The 24,995-nt window shown below is 36.8% G+C and overlaps 1 protein-coding gene and 1 pseudogene across 2 annotated transcripts in view; one reads left to right on the forward strand and one right to left on the reverse strand.

The window, feature by feature from the left end:
* Nucleotides 1–282: 282 nt before the first annotated feature.
* The window catches only part of RPE65 (retinoid isomerohydrolase RPE65), a gene marked incomplete at its 3' end in the record, with an annotated part of 30,431 nt that continues 5,718 nt past the window's right edge, over nt 283–24,995 (forward strand). Inside the window, exons 1-9 of the mRNA XM_080915286.1 lie at nt 283–362; nt 8,401–8,547; nt 11,113–11,220; nt 11,312–11,453; nt 18,740–18,887; nt 21,168–21,249; nt 21,462–21,594; nt 21,696–21,835; nt 22,654–22,783. Of these exons, the coding sequence (XP_080771412.1) occupies nt 11,144–11,220; nt 11,312–11,453; nt 18,740–18,887; nt 21,168–21,249; nt 21,462–21,594; nt 21,696–21,835; nt 22,654–22,783 (852 nt within the window). The 5' untranslated portion in view covers nt 283–362; nt 8,401–8,547; nt 11,113–11,143. The remainder of the gene's footprint in view (nt 363–8,400; nt 8,548–11,112; nt 11,221–11,311; nt 11,454–18,739; nt 18,888–21,167; nt 21,250–21,461; nt 21,595–21,695; nt 21,836–22,653; nt 22,784–24,995) is intronic.
* LOC308419581 (large ribosomal subunit protein uL6-like) lies at nt 19,075–20,606 on the reverse strand (annotated as a pseudogene). The gene is made up of 2 exons: nt 20,519–20,606; nt 19,075–19,616 (listed from the first exon to the last, which is right to left on the reverse strand). The product of its transcript is annotated as a large ribosomal subunit protein uL6-like (transcript).

Here is a 24,995-nt window from a genome sequence, read left to right on the forward strand (position 1 = left end):
TATAGGTAGGTATTTCTTGAAAAGAATCTTGTTTCACAATTCAGAAATATAAGTGAACACAGGCAGATTAATTTTTATTTAAAGTAGCAATATTCTCTTTGACATAAAAGAGAGAGCCTAAGCAGCACCTCATAAAACTCTAAGTGGGCTGGGATGCAGGTGAACTGGAAGGAGTCCTTAGAACATCTTTCTCCAAAACAGAGGCACTGCCTCTGACCCCTCACAGTACTCTGAGAATCAACCTGTGCTTTTTTCTCATAACCTCCACATTTCAGAATTGAACACCCTGCTGGTGGCTACAAGAAACTATTTGAAACTGTGGAGGAACTGTCTTCACCACTAACAGCTCATGTCACAGGTTTGTCTCATCGATCTTAGTTTGCTTGCTGATTGAGTATTCTAAACTGGCATCTTGCTATATAGCCTAGGTTGATGTAAATTATGACATCTTTCTTGCTTTATCCTCTGAATACTGGGTTCAAGTCACCATAGTCTGGCTCTTCTGAAAGCTTTCTCTTCTGTCAATATTATTTTTCACAGGCTTCATATTCATTTAAATCTCTCAGTATTGGTTCTGTTTCTACAATACAGGGAAGGGAGTATGGTGCTCATTTGTTTGCATTCCCTTCTTCTAAATGTTTTTACTAAATAAAATAAAATAAACCTGTATAGAGTCTGGTATGACTGGTGAGTTTTGACCAGTCCAACTACAAATTGTCTTCTGACTTCCATATGCCTACTTTGGCACATGTCCATACATATACATAGAGTGAATGATTTTAAAAAATTGTAAGGATCTGAACCCAGAAGAACAATAAAGAATAAGATGGGGGAAAAATCAGATTTAAGATACCCAGGACTTTGAGAATTGCTTCTGATGTTACTTTTGAGCTTTGGGTTTTGATATTACATCTCATCTCCTGCCAGGAGATAATAGCATACACCCTTAACCCCAGTACTCTCGAGACATAGGCAGAGAAGTAGCTATGAGTTTTAGGCCAACCTGGTATATAAAGTGAGTATCATGACAGCCCAGGCCACACAGAGAAATCCTGTTTTGAGAAACAAACAAATAAACAAAACACGAAAAAATCATCTCCCCTCATTTACCTTCACACTTATTTCCTCAGTGTAAATACATGTTACTTAACTAAAATTCCTTGTGAATAAAATTACACCTTTTCCATCTTGAATATGACACTGACTTGTTCAATTCCTACAACATAGAAAAAGTCTTTTAAGTGTCTGTTTCACAAAAACCTTAAGAGAGCCTAGTGACAACTGTATGAGTGTTTTGTACTGAAGAATGCTGGTGTAATGCGTGTTAGATCAGACGCACTTGCAGAAAACAATGTTTTTACAGTCCTATTATTTCACTATCTGTGAATCCTATGAGTGGTTTTAAAACTTTTAGACCTCAATTCCCTCACTTTCTAAAGACTAACATTTATTTTGTGGGGATATTGTAAAGACTAAGATAATTTAGATAGAATGACTCATTCCATACCAGACACCAAGTAAGCAGTACACAGGAGCCACTGTTAATATTATCAACTCTTTCCAATGACCTCATGTGACTCATGCTTTGCTGGGTATAACAGGATGCTATGTGAAATGTCTGTGGCTGGGCAAATCTTTCCTCTGCTTTCTGCTCTCTAAAAGAGAAGGAGAGAAGTGAACACTCCTTAACTAGATGGTGGTGTTACAATCTAGGTTTAGTATCAAGCATTAGCTTTCAGTCAAAAAAAATACTAGTTTTCTAGTTTCTCTTAATGTCTCCTTGGTGGTTGAACTTAATATATAGGCAATAATCTATTTGTCTTAAAGATCTGGTAAGAATTGAACAAACATGTATTTTTCTAGGGTTAAGAGGACTGATCAAGTTTCATTGGGGAAAATAGAAGACACCAATGACAAACTTGGTGTCCTTCTATTTTTTGATGAGAAATAAAAGGCTCTTAGAGAAAACAGGAAAATAAAGTTGTTTACGATAATGATTACATTTAAAAAATTTTTTAAACGACTTTATTTTGCAAAACAAAGATAAATGTACAAAAAAATTATACATTTTTGTCAGTACTGTTTTTTCAAACATTAAAATAAATTTTACATAAAACCATGTGAATATGTTTTTTAGTCAGTACTTGATTTTTTCCAAGGGCTTGACAGTATGCATTGAAAACCTACTAGTTGCAATAAGCGTAAAGTACATGCAAAACAAAACGCAACATGGAAATAGTAAAAGTCTTCATGTTTTGTGAATATATGTATATTTTTTGTTTCCTTTATTTCTTGGACTTCATACAGTCTGTGAGTTGTTTCTGGGGGAGTGCAAGCCTCTGGGGTTAGCATCCCACTATCAGTGACTGCATATTATGTCTGTTCTTTTGTGACTGGGTTATCTCACTCAGGATGATCTCCTCTAGATGCAGCCATTTTCTTAAGAATTTGGTTAAGTCATTGTTTCTGGTGGCTGAGTAGTATTCCATTGTGTAAATGTACCACAATTTTTGTATCCATTCGTCTTCTGAAGGACATCTGGGTTCCTTCCAGCTTCTGGCTATTATAAATAGAGCCGCTATGAACATTGTGGTGCATATATCTTTGTTGTGTATTAAAGTGTCTCTGGGGTATATGCCCAGAAGTGGAATAGCTGGGTCTTCAGGTAGTACTATATCCAATTTTCTGAGGTATCGCCAGACAGATTTCCAGAGTCGTTGTATTACTTGCAACCCCACCAACAGTGGAGAAGTGTTCCTCTTTCTCCGCAGCCTCGCCAGCATCTGCTGTCATCTGAGTTTTGGATCTTGGCCAATCTGACTGGTGTGAGGTGGAATCTCAGGGTTGTTTTGATTTGCATGTCCCTGATGGGTAAGGATGTCAAGCACTTCCTCAGATGTTTCTCGGCCATTCAGTGTTCCTCAACTGAAAATGGTTTGTTTAGCTCTGTACCCCATTTTTTAATAGGGTTATTTGATTCTCTGGTGTCTAGCTTTTTGAGTTCCTTGTACACCTTGGATATTAGGCCTCTATCTGATGTGGTGTTGGTAAAGATCTTTTCCCATTCTGTTGGTTGCCGTTTTGTTTTCTTGACGATGTCCTTAGCCTTACAGAAACTTTGCAATCTCATTAAGTCCCATTTGTTAATCTTTGACCTTAGAGCTTGAGCCATTGGTGTTTTGTTCAGGAAATTTTCTCCTGTGTCTATGTGTTCTAAGGTTTTCTCTACTTTCTCATCTAATAGTTTCAGTGTGTCTGGTTTAATGTGGAGATCTTTAATGCACTTACACTTGAGCTTTGTACAAGGAGATAAGAACGGGTCTATTTTCATTCTTTTGCATGTTGAGTGCCAGTTGGACCAGCACCATTTGTTGAATAGGCTGTCCTTTTTCCATTGAATGTTTACTGCTCCTTTGTCAAAAATCAGGTGACCATATACATGAGGGCTCATTTCTGGATCTTCTATTCTATTCCATTGATCCACTTGCCTATTTCTGTACCAGTACCATGCAGTTTTCAGCACAATTGCCTTGTAATATAGCTTGAGGTCAGGGATAGTGATTCCCGCAAATGTTTTTTTGTTGTTGAGGATGGATTTCACTATTCTAGGTCTTTTGTTATTCCATATGAAATTGCACATTGATCTTTCCAATTCCATGAAGAACTGGGTTGGAATTTTGATGAGGATTGCATTGAATCTGTAGATTGCTTTTGGTAGGATGGCCATTTTTAAGATGTTGATCTTTCCAATCCATGAGCATGGGAGATCTTTCCATTTTCTGAGATCCTCCTCAATTTCTTTCTTTAGAGGTTTGAAGTTCTTGTCATACAGGTCCTTCAGTTGCTTAGTTAGAGTCACACCAAGGTATTTCATAGTTTTTGTAACGATTGTGAAGGGTACCTTTTCCCTAATTTCTTTCTCCACATGTTTGTCCTTTGAGTATAGGAAGGCTACTGATTTGTTTGAGTTAATTTTGTATCCGGCCACTTTGCTGAACTGGTTTATCAGCTGTAGAAGTACTCTGGTGGAATTTTTGGGGTCACTCAAGTACACTATCATGTCATCGGCAAAGAGTGATGTTTTTATCTCTTCCTTTCCGATTTGTACCCCTTGATCTCCTTTTGCTGTCTAATTGCTCCAGCCAGGTCTTCCAGTACTATGTTGAATAGGTAGGGAGAGAGTGGGCAGCCTTGTCGAGTCCCTGATTTTAGTGGGATTGCTTCAAGTTTCTCGCCATTAAATTTGATGTTCATTGTTGGTTTGCTGTATATCGCTTTGATTATGTTTAACTATGGGCCTTGGATTACTGTTCTTTCCAGGACTTTGAACATGAAGGGGTGTTGGATTTTGTCGAATGCTTTCTCAGCGTCTAGTGAGATGACTATGTGATTTTGGTCTTTAAGTTTGTTTATATGGTGGATTACATTGATGGATTTCCTTATGTTTAACCATCCCTGCATCCCAGGGATGAAGCCTACTTGGTCATGATGAATGATGGTTTTGATGTGTTCTTGGATTCGGTTTGCAAGGATTTTGTTGAGTATTTTTGCATCAATGTTCATAAGTGAGATTGGTCTGAAGTTCTCTATCCTTGTAGGGTCTTTGTGTGGCTTAGGTACGAGGGTTATTGTAGCCTAAAAAAATGAGTTGGGTAATATTCCATCTGACTCTATCTTTTGGAATAGTTTGGCGAATATTAGTGTTATATCCCCAATAAATGTCTGATAAAATTCTGCACTGAACCCGTCTGGACCTGGGCTTTTTTTGGTTGGGAGGCTTTTGATGACTTCTTCTATTTCTTTAGGTGTTATAGGGTTATTAAGGTGGTTTACTTGGTCCTGGTTAAACTTTGGGACCTTGTATCTGTCTAGGAATTCGTCCATTTCCTCTAGATTTTCCAATTTTGTGGAGTATAAGATTTTGTAGTAGGATCTGATGATTTCTTGAATTTCCTTAGTTTCAGTTGTTATGTCACCACTTTCCTTTCTGATTTTGTTAATTTGGATACTCTCTCTTTGCCCTTTAGTTAGTCTGGCTAGGGGTTTATCAATCTTGTTGATTTTCTCAAAGAACCAACTCTTTGTTTTGTTGATTTTTTCAATGGTTCTTTTTGTTTCTATTTGGTCTATTTCTGCCCTAATTTTGATTATTTCTTGCCATCTACTCTTTTTGGGTATATCTGCTTTTTTTTGTTCTAGGGCTTTTAGCTGTGCTGTCAGGTGGCTGATGTGAGCTCTCTCCAGTTTCTTTTTAGAAGCACTTAGGGCTATGAGTTTTCCTCTCAATACTGCTTTTATTGCATCCCATAAGTTTGGGTATGTTGTGTTATCGTTTTCGTTAAATTCTAGAAAGTCCTTAATTTCTTTCTTTATTTCTTCTTTGACCCTGCTATCCTTTAACAGAGCGTTGTTTAGTTTCCATGTGTATGTGGGCATTTTGTTGTCTTTGTTGTTGTTAAAGACCAGCCGTAGACCATGGTGATCTGAGAGGATGCATGGGAGTATTTCAATCTTCTTATATCGATGAAGGCTCCTTCTGTGTCCAATTATGTGGTCAATTTTCGAGAAGGTGCCATGGGGTTGTGAGAAGCAGTTGTATTCTTTTACTGTAAGATAGTATGTTCTGTATATATCTATTAATTCTAGTTGGTTCAAAGTCTCTGCTAGTTTTGCAGTGTCCTTGTTCAGTTTCTGTTTCCCTGATCTGTCCATTGGTGAGAGTGGGGTATTAAAGTCTCTCTCTATTATTGTGTGGGGTGAAATATATTTTTTGAGCTTTAGTAGAGTTTCTTTTATGAATGTGGGTGATTTTTTATTTGGAGCCTATATGTTAAGGATTGAGAGTTGGTCCTGACAGATTTCCCCGTAATGAGTAAAAAGTGTCCTTCTTTATCTTTTTTGATAACTTTTGGTTGGAAATTTACTTTATTCGATATTAGAATAGCCACTCCAGCTTGCTTCTTGGAGCTGTTTGCTTGGAAGTTTTTTTCCCACGCTTTTACTCTGAGATAGTGTCTGTCTCTGTCTCTGAGATGAGTTTCCTGTATGCAGCAAAAGGCTGGATTTTGTTTATGTATCAAGTCTGATAGTCTATGTCTCTTTATTGGGGAGTTGTAACCATTTATGTTAATAGATATCAAGGAATAATTGTTTCTGTTTCCTGCCATTTTTGCTTTTTTGGGTTTAGTTGTGTCTGTGTTTTTTTCTTCTTTTAGTTTTCTTGTTTAGGAGTTTTCTTGTTTTTACTAGGCTGTATTTTCCCTCCTTGTATTGGGTTTTCCACCTATAATTCGTTGTAGTGCTGGGTTTGTGGTCAGATATTGCGTGAATTTTGATTTGTCTTGAAATATCTTTGTCTCTCCATCGATGGTGATTGATAGTTTTGCTAGGTATAGCAGCTTGGGCTGGCACTTGTGCTCTCTTAAGGAGTGCATGATGTCTGTCCAGGCTCTTCTAGCTTTCATAGTCTCTGTTGAGAAATCGGGTGTGAGTCTGATTGGTCTGCCTTTATATGTTACCTGACCTTTTTCCCTTACTGCTTTTAGTATTCTTTCTTTACTTTGGGCACTTGATGTTTTTACTATTATGTGTCGGGAGGTATTTTTTTTCTGGTCCAACCTATTTGGAGTTCTGAAGGCTTCTTTTATGCTCGTGGTCATCTCATTCTTGAGGGTAGGGAAGTTTTCTTCTATGATTTTGTTGAAGATATTTACTGTGCCTCTTAGTTGATACTCTTCTCCCTCTTCTATTCCTATTATCCTTAGGTTCGGTCTTCTCATTGTGTCTTGAATTTCCTGGACATTTTGGGTTAGGAGCTTTTTGTTTTTTGCATCTTCTCTGGCTGTTTTGTCTATGTTTGCAATGTTGTCTTCTGCCCCCGAGATTCTCTCCTTGATCTCTTGTAATCTGTTGGAAATGCTTGCTTCTGTGACTCCTGATTTCTTTTTTTGGTGTTCTGACTCTAGGGTTATCTCTTTTAGTGCTTTCTTTATTGTGTCAATTTCTGTTTTAATTTCCCTCTTCCATTCCTTTATTTCTTTGATTCTGTTTTCCTCTCATTCTTTGAGTTCTTTGAGTGTTTTTCTTGTTTCTTCTTTAAAAGCTTCTGAATCTTTTTGCTTTTCCTCCCTTTCTTGTTTATGTAATTCTATCAGCGTCTTGAGGCATGATTTCAGGTCTGTGTCTTCTTTCTCTGGAGTGTTTGGAATTCCGATGTTTGCTAGTATCGGAGAGCTGGGTTCTGGTGTTGCTAGATTGTCTTGGTTTCCTTGGGATATACTCTTTCTCTTTCCTCTTGCCATTTTGTTGTCAGTGATATGTTCTTGCCTTTCCCTTGTATCTGGTCTGTGTCCCTGGTACACTTTCCGTGTGCACTCCACAGAGATCTCTCTACTCCCCGGCAGCCCAGGTTCCGGGTGGCAGCTGGGCCAGGCTCTGCTCTGCGTCCTGAAGTCGTCTCCGGGTGGGAACAGAAGTTCCTAAGATCTGTTCCAGGTCACAGTTGCTCAGCCTGTACGAGCCGCCTTTCCGGCTGGCGGTTGGGCCAGGCTCCGCTCTGTGTCCTGAAGTCGTCTCTGGGTGGGAAAAGAAGTTCCTAAGATCTGTTCCCAGTCACTGGATCGGGGAGGACAGGGCAGGTCAGGGCAGGGGGTGCCCTTTCCGTGTGCACTCCGCAGAGATCCCTCTGCTCCCCAGCAGCCTAGGTCTCCCACTCACCAGTTGCTCAGCCTGTACGAGCCGCCTTTCCTGCTGGCAGTTGGGCCAGGCTCCCATTTAAAAATTTTTAAAAATTGTGAGTGGAAAACTGACAAGCTAGTCAGATACTATGACTTTATGAAGAGAAATCAATGTTGTAAATATTTTCTAAAGATTTAATAGCAGAACAACATTTCAAATTAATCTTGATTATTCAATAGAACACTAAAAAAATGTAAAGAAGAAAACAGGAGGATATTTTGAATCTGAATCCTGACACTTACCCCTGTACCTTATCTGCCACAAAGATTGAATTTTATAAAGTGTGCTCATTCACGTAAAAAAAAAAAAAAAAAAAAAAAAAAAAACTCATCCAACATTTTTGTTGCTTCATTTTAAAGGTTCCTTCTAGATGGGTATAGTAGTGCACATCTTTAATTTCAGCATTCAAAACACAGAGGTAGGAGTATGAGGCTAGCTTGATCTGTTTGGGTATAGACCAACAAGAAACTGTCTCGAAAACTTTTTAAATCAACATACCTAGTTTTAGTATTTTAACCCATGCATCTAAAGTTTATCCCTGCACTTTATAATCCACCAAACTGCATAAGAAAATCTGATGCTCTATCTAGATATGACAAATAGACAGGCACCTAGGAAATCTAGTGAGGAATACCACCTGATATGTCACTTTGCTGCAGGCAGGATTCCCCTCTGGCTCACTGGCAGTCTCCTTCGATGTGGGCCAGGGCTCTTTGAAGTTGGATCTGAGCCTTTTTATCACCTGTTTGATGGACAAGCCCTTTTGCACAAGTTCGACTTTAAGGAGGGCCATGTTACATACTACAGGAGGTAAGTCAGCACTGTGTTCCATGACTGACCTCACCAGAGTAGAGTCTATTTCAGTTCTCCTGTTTGAACTTTTGACTTCATGAACCTAGAGAAGACCCCTAAACTCATTTCTTTCTTCTTTCTTCGTGGTCTAGCCAGGTCTGTATATTTGTCACCTGATAATGCTAAAATGAGATAATGGGGGTCAAGAGCTCAGAGCCAAACATGGCTATATTCAAATCCTGAATCCACCAGGCACCATTTTATCTTGACTGATGACATCTCATAGGGAATTATTGGCCTATAATATGTTGTCATCTGTAAAATAAAAGAAATGGTAGAATCTACTCTATAAATATTCCCATAACTAAAAGAGTACTTCCCCTCTTTCTCTATCTTCTCCTCTTCTTCCTTCTCTACCACCTCTCCTTCCTTCTCTCCCCCTCTCTCTCTGTCTCTCTCTCTGTCTCTCTCTCTGTCTCTCTCTCTGTCTCTCTCTGTCTCTCTCTATCTCTGTCTCTGTCTCTGTCTCTGTCTCTGTCTCTCTCTCTCTCTCTGTCTCTCTGTCTCTCTCTCTCTCTCTCTCTCTCTCTCTCTCTCTCTCTCTCTCTCTCACACACACACACACACACATGCGTGCATGTTTTAAAAAGTATAAGGAAAGGGAAAGTTTTCCACAAAGGAGGAAAAGACAAAGTATGTCACAGAAACACTATATAGAGAGGTAAAAAGGAGTGAGATGAGAGACACAGAGAGAAAGAGAGAGGGGGGAGAGACAAAGAGAAATTTTTTAATGAATTATTTGCTAAAGGGTTGGAGAAATGACTCAGCAGCAAAAGGATCTGGGATTCAGCTCTGAGCACCACTGCAGTTGTTGCTCACAACTGTCTGCAACTCTACACAAAAGAAATCTGCTGCATTTTCTGGCCTCTGTGGACAGCAGGCACACATATAGTACACAGACATAAGTGAAATCAGAATACACGCACACATATAATAATATTAGTAATAATGATTTTACTAATAGCAACAACAATAAAGAGTTATTGCTAAAGTCATCATTCAAAGAAGTCCCCATAACAATAAAGTAAATACCCTGATTCTTATTTAAAGATTCATGCTTGTTTGTGGCATGATCAACCAAGAATTTCAAGCATTTTGAAGGGACTTTAAAGAAAGAGTAAGGGGAAACTGGAAATACAATTTAAACTGTGACAAAAGAGAGGCAAGGACTACCAAGCATAAGTTTTTCTAGAAAAGCAATTTTGGATTTCAAACAAAGCTTTTATATAACTTCTAATGTATACTTTCATATGTATACTTTTTTTTAATAAAAGTACAAAATCAAAATTTACTTTGACTTCCATATGGTAAGTCTCACGAAACATTTTCCAGGTGGTCTAGGAAATGGCTCACAGATCAGCCTACAGAAGAAATAAAATGAAATAAAAACTAAATTTTAAAATTAAAGAGAAACACAAGGTCAAAGAGATGAAAGGAACATAATCCATCACACTGTCCAATAATGTGATGAGCTATGTGTGAAATAGCCATGTGTTTTAGTTTGTTTTCTATTTCTGTGATTAAAAACCATGGCCAAGAGCAACTTAAGTAAAAAACGTGTTCATTTCATCTTTACAATTCATCACCAAGGGAAGCCAAGGCAGGAAAGAATCAGGACATGGAATACAGACCATGAAGGAATATTGAATACTGCCTAATGGCTTATGCTTTCTCTTCTTCTTCCCCCCTTTCTTTTCTTCTTTTCTTCTTATTTCACCTCTTCCTTTATCTCCTCCTCTTACTCCTTCTCCACCTCCTCTCCTTCCTTCTCTCCCTCCCTCTCTCTCCCTCTTCCTCTCTCTCCTTTCTTTAAAATATGTTTTGGAAATATTATTTCATATGTATGTTTGCCTGCATGTATATCTGTGTACCACATTTATGCAGTACCTACAGAAACCAGAAGATGGTGGAAGATCTCCATTTTCTGTGAGTAGAATTACAGAAAGTTGGTTGTGAGCCAAAAATTGTGGATGCTAGGAATTAAGTCCAAGTCTCTGGAAGATCAGTCAGTGGCTGAGCCAGCATTCCAGCTTTCACACTGTTTTCTTATATTACCTGCCCAGTGGTGGTACCATCCACAGTGGATAGACTCTCCTGCATCAATCATTAATTTATTAAAATGCCCCATGGACTTGCCTACAAGAAATCTGATGGAGGCATAATGTCAATGAAAGTTTACTTTTCCCAAATAATTCTAGCTCGTATCAAAGTAAAAAAACTACCCACCATGATTTGAGACATTTACTTTTTCTAACTCTGGCCAATGTCAGAATCACATATATTAACTAATTAATTTTAGTGCCTCAGTTTCCCTATCAATCACTGTTAGGATTAGAAGACTCAGTTTAAGACCTTTCCTTTTTGGGTCATCTCCAATAAAGGGAGTTGATGATTCTCTCTATTTATAAGAGGAAGATCCATGAGTCCAATTTGATAAAAACCACACTGACTTCTAGCTTCATGTATCTTGAAGGGATAGCGATAGCCTACTTGTAACCTTTCCCATTTCTCTATGTTCTCTAGATTCATCCGCACTGATGCATATGTTCGAGCAATGACAGAGAAGAGGATTGTCATAACAGAATTTGGCACCTGTGCTTTCCCAGACCCCTGCAAAAATATATTTTCCAGGTTAACAAAATCAAACTGCATTTTATATCAGCCCTTCTTTGTTCATATAGTTTTAAGATTACTGAACTTGAAAATTAATTTGCTTTTGCAGGTTTTTTTCTTACTTTCGAGGAGTAGAGGTTACTGACAATGCCCTTGTAAATATCTACCCAGTGGGAGAAGATTACTATGCATGCACAGAGACCAACTTTATCACAAAGATTAACCCAGAGACCTTGGAGACAATAAAGCAGGTACAAGACTGTGCTTGGGGGACATCACTTGAGCACATAAAATCACAAATTTAGAATTAAAACATTAGTATATATTTGACAGAAAGAACAGATGAGGCAGATTAAATTTCAACTTTTTACTGGTCCCCAGCTATGAGATACTTAACATTGGTTGGAATTTATGTCTTAATCAATGACATTTGAAATACTTACATAGATGGGAGAAAACTATTAAAACAACTAATTTTTGTTAATTTGTAATACAAATATTTACTGAGATGTTACCATGTGTTAAAATTTCTATAAAATACAAGGGATATATCAATAAGCAACACACCACTCTCTCTGACCTTTAAGATATAATAGGCTAGATTGGATCTAGTATATAATACTCTTAAAAATGACAGCTATTAATATTGAAAACCTGCTATTAGTTGTTCTAAGCACGTTTATTACACCAATTTGTCCCTTTTAGTAGAAATTTATTTGAAATAAAGCTATATTTCAAATAAAATAATGTTGACCAAAATAATGAAAAATGATACTCATTGCAGTTTTCCTGAATATTACTTAAAATAGAAAGACAATCTCAACCAGTATGTGTTAACATAACTTTGCAAAGTATTGTGCTTGTCTTTAGTAAGCTTAACTTCTATCTAGATGGGGAAATCAAAGACACACACTATAGCAGGATTAAGAAAATGATAAATTTTTCTGTGATTTTTTTATTGAGCAACTTTATTTTAAAAAACAAAGATAAATGTACAACTTTTAAGCAATTTTGCATAAAAGTATATGAATATATTTTTTCCAGTGCTTGGTTTTTTTAAAGATTGATAGTGTGCATTAAAATCTTACTAGTTACAATGAGCATAAAGTACATGTAAAACTGGATGTAACCTGGAATTCCTCAAAGTTTTCTTTCTGTGTAAAGATTAAGCATAATGGTATTTTCTTTTCTTTTTTTTCTTTTTTTTTCTTTTCATGAACTTCATATAGTCTGTGAGTTGTTTCTCAGATGTTCAGAGCTTTGTGGGGTTAGTATCCAATTATCAGTGACTGCATATTATGTCTGTTCAATTGTGACTGCGTTATCTCACTCAGGATGATATTCTCTAGGTGCATCCATTTTCTTAAGAATTTCATAAAGTCATTGTTTCTGATAGATGAGTAGTATTCCATTGTGGAAATGTACCACAATTTATGTAACTATACATCTACTGAAAGACATCTTAGTTTTTCCAGTTTCTGGCTATTATAAATAGAGCTGCTATGAACATTGAGGTACATGTGTCTTAGCTGTATGTTGGAGCTGTTCTGGGGTATATGCCCAGAAGTGGAATAACTAGGTCTTCAGGTAGTACTAAGTCTAATTTTCTGAGGAATCACCAGACTGATTTCCAGAGTGGTTGTACCAGTTTACAACTCCACCAAGAGTGGAGAAGTGTTCCTCTTTCTCCACATCCTCACCAGCATCTGCTGTCATCAGAATTTCTGATCTTGGCCAATCTGACTGGTCTGAGGTGGAATCTCAGGGTTGTTTAGATTTGCATTTCCCTGGTGGCTAATGATGTTGAGCACTTCCTTAGATGCTTCTCAGCCATTCAATATTCCTCAATTGAGAACTTTTTGTTAAGCACTATACCCCATTTATTAATATGCTTGTTTGATTCTCTGGTGTCTAGCTTCTTGTGTTCTTTGTATACCTTGGATATTAGGCCTCTATGTGATGTGGAGTTGGTAAAGATCTTTTCCCACTCTGTTGGCTGCTGTTTTGTTTTCTTGACAATGTCCTTAGCCTTACAGAAATTTTGCAATTTCATTAAGTCCCATTTGTTAAACTTTGAACTTAGAGCACGAGCTTTTGATGTTCTGTTTAGGAAATTTTCCCCTGTGCCTATGTGTTCTAAGGTTTTTCCTAATTTCCCTTCTCATAATTTCAGTATACCTGGTTTAATGTGGAAATCTATGATCCACTTGCACTTGAGCTTTGCACAAGGAAATAAGAAAGGGACTATTTTCATTATTCTGCATGTTGAGTGCCAGATGGACCAACACCATTTGTTGAAGAGGCTGTCCTATTTCCAACTGAATATTTACAGCTCCTTTGTCAAAAATCAGGTGACCATATATGTGAGGGCTCATTTCTGGATTTTATATTCTATTCCATTGATCCACGTGCCTATCTTTGTACCAATAACATGCAGTTTTTGGCACAATTGCCTTGTAATATAGCTTGAGTAGTGATTCCCGCAGATGTTTTCTTGTTGTTAAGGATGGATTTCCCTATTCTAGGTCTTTTGTTATTCCAGATGAAATTGCAAATTGCTCTTTCCAACTCCCTGAAGAATTGAGATGGAGTTTTGATGGGGATTGCATTGAATCTGTAGATTGCTTTTGGTAGGATAGCCATTTTTTAAATGTTGATCCTTCCAATCCATGAGCATGGGAGATCTTTCCATTTTCTGAGATCTTCCTCAATTTCCTTCTTTAGAGGATTGAAGTTCTTGTCATACAGGTCATTCACTTGCTTAGTTAAAGTCACACCAAGGTATTTCAAATATTTTGTGATTGTTGTGAAGGGGATCTTTTCCCTAATCTTTTTCTCCACATGTTTGTTCTTTGAATAAAGAAAAGCTACTGATTTGTTTGAGTAAATTTTATATCCTTTCACTTTGCTGAACTTGTTTATCAGCTGTAGGAGTTCTCTGGTGGAATTTTTGGGGTCACTTAAGTACACTATCACGTCATCTGCAAATAGTGATATTTTTACTTCTTCCTTTCCAATTTTTCTCCCTTTGATTTTATTTTGCTGTCTAATTGTTCCGGCCAGGACTTACAGTACTATGTTGAATAGGTAGGGGGAAAGTGGGCAGACTTGTCAAGTTCCTGAGGGAATGCTTCAAGATTCCCACCTTTAACTTTGACATTGGCTGTTTGTTTGCTGTATATTGCTATTATTATGTTTAGGTATAAGCCTTGGATTCCTTTTAATTCCAAGATTTTATCATGAAGGGTTGTTGAATTTTGTCAAATGCTTTCTCAGCATCAAGTGAGATGACCATGTTTTTTTTTTTTTTTTCCTTTGAGTTTGTTTATATGGTGGATTACATTGATGGATTTCTGTATATTAAACCATACCTGCATCCCAGAGATGAAGCCTACTTGATCATGATGAATTATCATTTTGATGTGTTCTTGGATTCGGTTTGCAAGGATTTTGTTGAGTATTTTTGCATCAATGTTCATAAGTGAGATTGGTCTGAATTTCTCTTTTCTTGTAGGGACTTTGTGTGGCATAGGAATGAGGGTTATTGTAGCCTCAAAAAATGAGTTAAATAGTGTTCCATCTGATTCTATTGTGCGGAATAGTTTGGAGAGTATTGGTATTATGTTGTCAATAAATGTCTGATAAAATTCTGCACTGAAGCCATCTGGACCTGGGCTTTTTTTTGGTTGGGAGGCTTTTGATGTCTTCCACTTCTTTTGGCGTTATAGAATTATTTAGATGGTTTAGGTGATCCTGGTTTAACTTTAGTATCTATTACCTATCTAGGAATTCATCTATTTCCTCCGTATTTTCCAGCTTTGTTAAGTATAGGCTTTTATAGTAGGATCTGATGATTTTTTTAAATTTCCTCAGTTTCAGTTTTTATTTCTCCACTTTCCTTTCTGATTTTGTTAATTTGTATACTGTCTCCTTGCCCTCTAGTAAGACTGGCTAAGGGTTTATCAATCTTGTCAATTTTCTCAGAGTACCCAGTCTTGGTTTTGTTCATTATTTCAATGGTTCTATTTGGTCTATTTCTGCCCTAAGTTTGATTATTTCTTGTCGTCTATTCCTCTTGGGTGTATCTGCTTCCTTTTGTTCTAGAGCTTTCACCTGTGCTGTCAAGTTGCTGATGTATACTCTCTCCAGTTTCTTTTTGGAAGCGGTAAGGGCTATGAGTTTTCCTCTCAGTACTGCTTTTGTTGCATTCCAGATGTTTGGGTATGTGTGTTTTCATTTTCATTGAATTCTGGAAAATCCTTAATTTCTTTCTTTATTTCATCTTTGAACCTGCTATTGTTTAATAGAGCATTGTTTAGTTTCCATGTGGATATGGGCTTTTTGTTGTCTTTGTTGTTATTAAAGACCAGCCTTAGACCATGGTGATCTGAAAGAATACATGGGAGTATTTCAATCTTCTTATATCTATTGAGGCTTGTTTTGTGACCAATATGTGATCAATTTTCAAGAAGGTGCCATGAGGTGCTGAGAAGAAGGTGTATTCTTTTGTTTTAGGATGATACGTTCTGTAGTTATCTATTAATTACAGTTGGTTCATAACCTATGCTAGTTTCACTGTGTCCTTGTTCAGTTTCTGTTTCCATGATCTGTCCATTGGTGAGAGTGGGGTTCTGAGTTATCCCACTATTATTGTGTGTGGTGCAATATATTTTTTGAGCTTTAGTTGGGTTTCTTTTATGAATGTGGGTGCTTTTGTATTTGGAGCATATATGTAAAAGATTGAGAGTTCCTCCTGACAAATTTCCCCTGTGATGAGTCATTCCTTATGTTTTTTAATAACTTTTGGCTAAAGATCTACTTTATTTGATATTAGAATGGCCACACCAGCTTGCTTCTTGGGGCTATTTGCTTGGAAGTTTTTTTCACAACCTTTTACTCCAAGATAGTGTCTGTCTTTCTCTCTGAGATGAGTTTTCTGTATGCAGCAAAATGTTGGGTTTTGTTTATGTATACAGTCTGATAGCCTATATCTTTTTATTCGGGTATTGAGTTTATTTATGTTAACAGATATCAAGGAATAGTGGTTGCTATTTCCTGCTATTTTGCTTTTGGAGGTAGAATTGTGCCTGTGTGTCTTTCTTGTTTTGGTTTTATTTCTTAGGATTTTTTTTTTTTTTTTTAACTAGGATATAGTTCCCCTCAATGTATTGGTTTTTCCACCTATAATTCATTGTAGTGCTGGGTTTGTGGTCAGTTATTGTGTAAATTTAGTTTTGTTTTTGGAATATCTTAGTCTCTCCATCTATGGTTATTGAGAGTTTTGCTTGTTATAGCAGCTTGGGCTGACACTTGTGTTCTCTTAAGGTCTACATCATGTCTGTCCAGGATCTTCTAGCTTTCATAGTCTCTGTTGAGAAATTGGGTGTGGTTTTGATTGGTCTGCCTTTATATGTTATATGTCCTTTTCCCCTTACTGCTTTCAGTATTCTTTCTTTGCTTTGGGCACTTGGCGTTTTGACTATTATGTGTCGGGAGAAATTTCTTTTCTGGTCTAACCTATTTGGAGTTTGGTAGGCTTGTTTTATTCTCATGGTCATGTCATTCTTAAGGGTAGAGTAGTTTTCTTCTACAATTGTGTTGAAGATATTTACTGTGCCTCTTAGTTCTTATTCTTTGCTCTCTTCTATTTTTTTTTTTTTTTTAATCCTTAGGTTCTGTCTTCTCATTGTGTCCTGGATCTCCTGGATATTTTGGGTTAGGGACTTTTTGGTTTTTGCATCGTTTCTTACTGTTTTGTTTTGTTTTCAATGTTGTCTTCTGCCCCTGAGTTTCTCTCTTCCATCTCTTGAAGTCTGTTGGAAATGCTTTTATCTGTGACAAATGATTTCTTTTTTTAGGTTTTCTACCTCTAGGGTTGTCTCTTTTGGTGTTTTCTTTATTGTGTTCAATTCTGTTTTAAATTCCTTCTTCCATTCCTTCATCTTTTTGGTTCTATTTTCCTCTAGTTCTTTGAGTTCTTTGAGTGTTTTTTTTTTCTTTTTCTTTAAAAGCTTCTAATTCTTTTTGCTTTTCCTCCTGTTCTTGTTTCAGGATCTCTATCATTATTTTGAGGTTTGATTTCGGGTCTGAGTCTTCTTTTTCTGGAGCGCTTGGCATTCTGCTGTTTTCTGTGATGGGAGAGCTGGGTTCTGGTGTTGCCAGATTGTCTTGGTTTCCCTGGGGTATGTTCTTTTGCTTTCTTCTTGCCATCTTGTTGTCTGTGTTTTTGCATGGTCTTATTGTCAGTGATTAGTTCTCACCTCTCCCTTGTACCTGGCCTATGTCCCTAGATCTATGAGTGTTCCTGGTGGCAGATGGCCTGAGGGTCTATTCTGTATGCATGGCTGCTGACTAATAATAGACAGCCCAAAGCAGGGTTCCTGCTTCCCTGAACTAAGCAGTGGGTGGCAGGGGGCGCACTTTCTTCATGCTCAGCAAAGACCTCTCTGTTCCCTGGCTCTTGGCTACATGGAGCACTGTCTCATTAGGCCTGTGTCCCTGGATCTCCGCTGTTCCTGGTGGCAGATGGTGTAACAACCTGTTCTGCATACACCACGGTCTGCTGGCTGGAGACACAGAACTCCGAAGCAAGGTTCCTGTTCTTCTGAACCAGTAGGGAGTGTGGGGGCACTTTCTGCGTGCTCGGCAGAGATCTCTCTGTTCCCCAGCTACTCGGAACACCTTCTCACCAGGCCTGTGTCCCTGGATCTCCCATGATAAATATTTTTAAAAAAATGTAAACCTAAGTAAAGCAGATGCAAAAGTATGTCTCAAGGCAGTTTTTTAGTGTGGAGAAAGATGAAATCAGAATTTCAACTCTTGCATTCCATCTGAATACATGTAACTTCACTGAATTTGGTTAAAGGACATTCTAGATTGAGTGGGGGGTGTTGCATGATGTCAAAAGTCACAAAGATGGGAAAATAAGAGACATTTTTGCAGAAACTGAGAATAATCTTTTTAAGCTAAACATATAGCAGTTCTCTGTGGAAGCTTTAGACAGGAGATGGCTCCTTTATATAGGCTGTTTCATACTCTTTAAAAGGCTTGATGAATCTAACTTTGTCTACTAAATACTAGAAATGTGCTTGATCACTATTAAACTCAAAGAGGTCTCAGATAACTCAAGTATAGAACAATAACACTTTAAACTGAGAACTAATCATCTAGAAGTGTAGACAGTTTAAAGAGTAGGGTGAAACTGAAAGCTGGAATATTAAGCTAGAAATTAAAAAAAAAACTGGTTTTCTAATTAAAAACTGCTGAAAGTCATTTCTCAAAGAAATTATACAAGCAGTTATACTTTAAGGTGTTTACTTATGAATGGGAAGCAATAAGGGATAAATAGGGGACCAGACATGGAATTCAGGCTACATAGAAAATTAATGTCATGTTTATTTAAAATAGTTCAAATAAAGGAGTTTAGATATTCTGCCATTAGTATATTGACAACCTCAACCCACTATACCTAGTGTCCTACTCATACGTGTGCAATTAAAACTGAAAAGACCCTCAAGATTCATCTTTCATTCCACAGGTTGATCTTTGCAACTATGTTTCTGTCAATGGTGCCACTGCTCATCCACATATTGAAAGTGATGGAACAGTTTACAATATTGGCAATTGCTTTGGGAAAAATTTTACAGTTGCCTACAACATTATTAAGATCCCTCCATTGAAAGCAGGTGAGGTTGTAACCTTTTCTCCAGTAGGGGTAAAGATACCCCTATAATAGAAAAACAGGTTGCTGGAAATATCTAATCTAGATCATAGTGTCAAGATTACTATTTCTTTTCAATATCCAAATCTTTTATTGTCCTTTAATTGTACTTGTGATCAGGATCTTGTTTCTGGAGCTAGGAAACTGAGGTCTCACTCATCAGACTGCTGCATGGTTCCCTTCTCAGACACATAGATGCCATCTAACAACAACTTTCTGATATCCATATGTTTAACTGTTGTGGCTTGCTGAATCAGAATCACTGAATTTGAAACGAGTTCAATATCATTTCCTTCAAGGATTAATTCATTCTTCTGTGACTGGGAGACCAATCAAGTAACACTTGTTCTCATTTAAACCCTGTGGATGTATTTTTCACTCAAAAAAGTTTGGATTTCAACCAAAGACCCATTCTCCTGAATAACAATGTTGATAGGGAAGTGAGTATACACAGACCTCATCTTGTAACTGAAGCCCAGTGTAACACCCTTGATCATGTTCTGAACATGACTTCAGATGGTTCTGACAGTGGCCAGTTCCTTTCTGTTACACCACCATTTGTCAACATGGAGCCTTTTCCTTTTCTTTCCAAGAAGACTCAACTCTACATTGATGTGATTAAAGTCCCTCCACAGAGTTCCCCAGGGGCCCTTCACAATGACTGTGCACACCTTCAGAGTGATGTCGACATTTTCTGAGAATGGACTTCATCTTCACAGTAGATGGGGCAAAGAGAGCTAAATATTACTCTCAAATTAAATAAAAATTGCTCTCATTTATATACTACCAGGTGACTAATGTCCAGAGGCAGGACAGTAAACAATGATGGCTTCAAAATCCTGAAAGCAAGAAGCCAAGTTCTATTCTACAATGCTTCAAGATCTAATGAATATATGTATTTAAATGTTAATGTAATTCTATCAAATACAAATTTGATAAATTTAAATCTACTAAACATTTGTTGAGCCCTTATTTACATGCCAAGCAAAATTTTGAGTTTGTCTTTGTATGGAATGACTGAAAAAATTGGGAAGGCCATTGGCATTATTTAAGAAGTCATTCACATTATTTTCTCATGTGTGAACTTTAGTGTACCTAGTATTTATTGGGCAGAGCTGTTTATATTATTTATCCATATTATAGTACTAAGGACCTCTGCAATACCAGAGGCTACTTTGCCCACACTTAAGCACTGCTTTACTTCCTGAGACTTAAACCTGACCTCCACTTGCTATAAGACATGAATCCCTGTGCACTTTTTCAAATTTGCTGCTATTTTGATTTTTTCTATGTTAGTGTAGCTTCACAATAAAGAGAAGTCATCAGAATGCGGGCAGATCTGGAAAACAATACTGGCCTTTTATGTAAGAACTATTTGGTGCTCCTGGAATGTGGGCGAGGCCTCTTCTTGGAAGAGACTGAAACTGTCTTAACTGTAAACGACAGACTAAAGGGGAAAAAAGCCCACTGAAGAGAAGATATTCAGGCTTTGACCAATCAGAAAAAAGAGGGGTCCTAAGGGCCCCCAGAAGCCTATAAAACGTTCTACTCCAAACCAAAGATTGGACTCCAACCTCTGGAGTCTCTTCTATATACCTTTAGTAAAAGTAGTTTGCCAGTTAAAATTAAGTTTTAGGAGTTTGTTCTTTAATTCTGTCAGTATCTGTTGTGTCTTTTTTTCCATATCAGCCCATAACTTACTTCCATTTCATCAAGTGCCCTCAGATAGATCTGTACCTATTAATTTCTGTCCAGGATCCTCAGCTGCTGCTTTCTTGTCCTACATCTCAATTCTCTAGCTAACAGTGGCTCCCTGCTTCCCAACTGTCACTACATTTTCCTGAGTTAATCTTCTTTCTAAGACAATCAATTGTTTGTCCTTACCACAGGAGGAACTTGGTGGGACCCTTGGTAACCATCCCCCACTCAAGACTCCCTTAACAACCTAAAATCCTACTAGAATATCCCACTGACTAAGAAGATGAAAACCAGCTCTAAAAAAAATCCACATCTAAAAATGTATTTTTGTTTATCTAAACTGTTTTGAATGTTTTAAGTGAAATAGAAGGAGGATAAGGAGGAGGAGGAGGAGGAGGAGGAGGAGGAGGAGGAGGAGGAGGAGGAGGAGGAGGAAGAAGAAGAAGAAGAAGAAGAAGAAGAAGAAGAAGAAGAAGAAGAAGAAGAAGAAGAAGAAGAAGAAGAAGAAGAGTCTTGTTCTAAAGCCTTTAAAACCACTTTATTTCAGACATGGAGGATCCAATAAACAAGTCAGAAGTTGTTGTGCAGTTTCCCTGCAGTGATCCATTCAAGCCATCTTATGTACACAGGTAATTTGAAGGACAGCTTAAATTTAAAGATCTCCCTTGCCTACCTTTGATATCAATCCTAATCTAGAATTCTTTGTAGAAAACTAGTTTAAAGCCAACTAATTCCATGTAAGCATTGTAGATCTGAGTAACTAAATATAATTTGTGTAGAACACCCCCCGTAGCTGAGACTTAGCCCTCTCATTTACAAGCCTGTTTGTGTTTCTGAACAGTTTTGGTCTGACTCCCAACTATATCGTGTTTGTGGAGACTCCAGTCAAAATTAATCTTTTCAAGTTTCTTTCTTCGTGGAGTCTTTGGGGAGCTGACTACATGGACTGTTTTGAGTCCAATGAAAGCATGGGGGTATGTCTGATTCATTTGTTACATTGTGATTCTGGGGAAAAAAAAAGGTGTTTCATAATTTTTTCTCTTAAAATTTACCAAACATTTTCTTACTTTTCCAGGTTTGGCTTCATGTTGCTGATAAAAAAAAAAGAAAATACTTTAATAACAAATACAGGACCTCCCCTTTCAATCTCTTCCATCATATCAACACTTATGAAGACAATGGGTTTCTGATTGTGGATCTTTGTTGCTGGAAAGGGTAAAATAAGATGTTGTATAAATGTCCCATCTCTAATTTCTTCTGGAAATAAAGTGCCTTAATAAATATGCAAGTCCTTGTTATTTAACATGAATCACATCTTAAAAAAGAGAAGTGTTATAAAATAGCAAAAAAGTGTAATAATAATGACCAGAGAGTTTAGAACTTAAAAAATTTACTCAACCAAAAGTTTTGAATTTTTTAAAAATGTGCTAGTTTTATTTTGTACTATTTCCTAGTCCATAATTTTCACATATAATCAACACTTGTTTGATAAAAGAACTAAAACAATAAGTTGAACCCCCCCAAAAGGAAGAAAAGAAAATCAGAGAGAGACTGATCAAATCTACAGTTAATACCAAAAACCAACTTGATCTTAATCAGGCCTAAAAATGGCAAGTTCTTGAGCTCTATAATGTGCCTTGAACCCTCCTTCATTCTGAATAATAGAAACAGAAAGACTATTCTCAGGATAGTCATTAAAAATAAATTGCCTCCTAAGGACACAGAGTAGAGACAACTGCAACATGTCCATGAGGTAAGCCTCTTTATTTTCCCTCACTTGAGTAGGAGGAGAAAATAACTCTGACATTATTTCTGTCAATAACAGTATGGGTTGTATCCTAAGGAACAACCAGACATATGTGCTTTCCAAGTCATGAATCATCTCTAAATTTACATTTGATGTTGCATGCCTTAAATCTGAACATTTGGGAGAAAGAGGCTGGGAGATCTTAAGTTCAAGAATAGTCTGTGCTACATTAGACCCTTTTTTATTATTTGTAATTATGTTCATGTTTGACTTCTTGTTTTCACAGGTTTGAATTTGTTTATAATTACTTATATTTAGCGAATTTACGTGAGAATTGGGAAGAAGTAAAACGAAATGCTATGAAGGCTCCTCAGCCTGAAGTCAGGAGATACGTACTTCCTTTGACAATTGACAAGGTAACTTTCTTTACATGAGTTTTTCATCTCACCTGGAAACTGTATTGTTTATACATATAATCCTAAAATTCCAGATCTGGGAGGAGTTTTTAAATACCATAATTAAAACTCTTATTTTACAAATGAGGAAACTGAAGTTAGAAAAGGTGACTTTCATGACTTCCATGAGCCAAGATGATATGTAGATTTTCTTATTTCAAATCCTGTAGCCTTTTTATTCACAACATGCCTTTAAAAGCATAATAAATTTCTTATTAATTATTTCTTACTATTTACTTCCTTAATAACTACAGACACAGTGATTTCCAGCTGTAAAATTTCCAGTGATTGACAGCCATAAAAAATATTCTAAATAAATTTAAATTTTGAAGAAATAAAGGATCAGAAAGCAAGCTCTCAATCCATTGACAACAGAAACTTGTTTTTTTATAAATCTGAGAATGACATTAGACAACAGAAAGAGTTAATAATATTAGACAGTTGGTGGAGGTGTTTATAATATTTCTCTAAATATTTGGTAGCTGAAATAAATGCAATTGGTACACTGGCAAAAGAAATAGCATTCAAAATTATTGATATATTAATAAGAACCCTAAAAAGCATGAACTTCAAATTTGAGGCTTAAATACTATTTTGATAAAGTAAACATGAACACTATAGAGGAGGCATGATTGTTAAAGGAAACTAATAACCTGGAGAGTAGACAGTATTTGAAAAAAAAAAAAATGTTCTCTGGGCTCCATATATGTTTTGCTCTTTGATGTAAGTGTAATATCACTTTGGAAATCAACAGCTTGAAGGTAACTGTGAGACTCTCCAACTAGACAATGTGACTTAGACCAAAAGCCACTCTGACTCTGATGCTACCATTATACAAAGTGCAGGAGGAATCTATACTACAGTGGATTTCCACTTCCATTAAGAAAATATGCCTTTAAAAAGGACTTTCTGACTGAAAATAACAGCAGATTTAGAAACAGGAAACCTGGTTCATGAATATTTGGAAGTCTGGCTTTCAGAACCGCACACAACCGTATCTGCCTCTACACTTTTGTCTCTTCGGTGTTTCAGAATAACATTAGCAATATCCAGAAGTTTAGTGAAATAGAAATACCAGTCAAAGCCAAGAAAAACATATTTTTCTCATGTGAACACATAAACACATATTTTCTGTCTATATGCTTGGACAAAAGGTGTTAAAGTAGATACATTTAACTAAAGGCTTAAATTAGAGGCAGTTGAAAGCAAACATAGCTTAGAACTTGATCCTTTTGCCTGTAAGCATATCTGCAAGCTAATAAAGAATAATAGTTAAGTGAAATTGAACTCCAGATTTTAAAAAAACTTTTAAAACAAAGAGTTTTATTTAAAAATAAAAAGCAAATGGGTCTTAACATAGAAGAATAACAGAGTCCTTGGGATGCTTCAATGAAAGCAGAAGAGAGGTAGGAGTTTGTAAAAAGAGCTGAAAATATGGATTGGAGAGAGACTATAAAGGGCTTTCTTTACCAAACTCTGGATAACATATAATTGGTAGGAAATTATTGAGGGAGTTTAAGTGTGTATGGTATGTACATATGACATGGGTACCTCTAGAAATGGCATGGAGAACAGACTGGGTAATAGAGAATACAAACATAAATTCTCAGTTAGAATATAAAAGCTCTTCTGCAATTTTAGTGCTTTGTCAATCCTGTTTACTCCTATCAGTGCCTTTTATATTGCAATGTGGCCTATCAGTACAATTTTAAAAGTGATAATTTCTTCTTTATTCTGGATATCTCCAAATAAATGAGACAGAGACTATAAGATTTATTTAATCAAGCCTTTTGGCACAATTTTTGAGCAGTATTAATCTATGTTAATTCTCTAAACTAACTAGCTGCCTCCCAGACAAAATCCCAGAGGTACTTGCATTTTAGTATTGATATGGTTCTCCCTGCTTCAGATATGTTCCCCTGGTGTCTCCTGATCCACCTCTCATTGTAGATCCTTCCTTTCTCTCTCCCTGATCTTCCTTGCTATTCTTAAAGAACCAAGTCCTCTCAATTCATTTTGCCTTAACAAGCTACCACTACATATCTTTCTTTTGCTGAAAGGCTCTATAAGGCAGTTATTGACTCCTATAGTATCTTCTTGTGTCCTCAATGCTTTTACAGATTATTTTAAAGTAGCCTGAATAATATTTCTTCCTGCTTCTGAATCTCAAGGT

This window comes from Micromys minutus, assembly GCF_963924665.1.
Source record: "Micromys minutus genome assembly, chromosome: 4".
Lineage (NCBI taxonomy): Eukaryota > Metazoa > Chordata > Mammalia > Rodentia > Muridae > Micromys > Micromys minutus.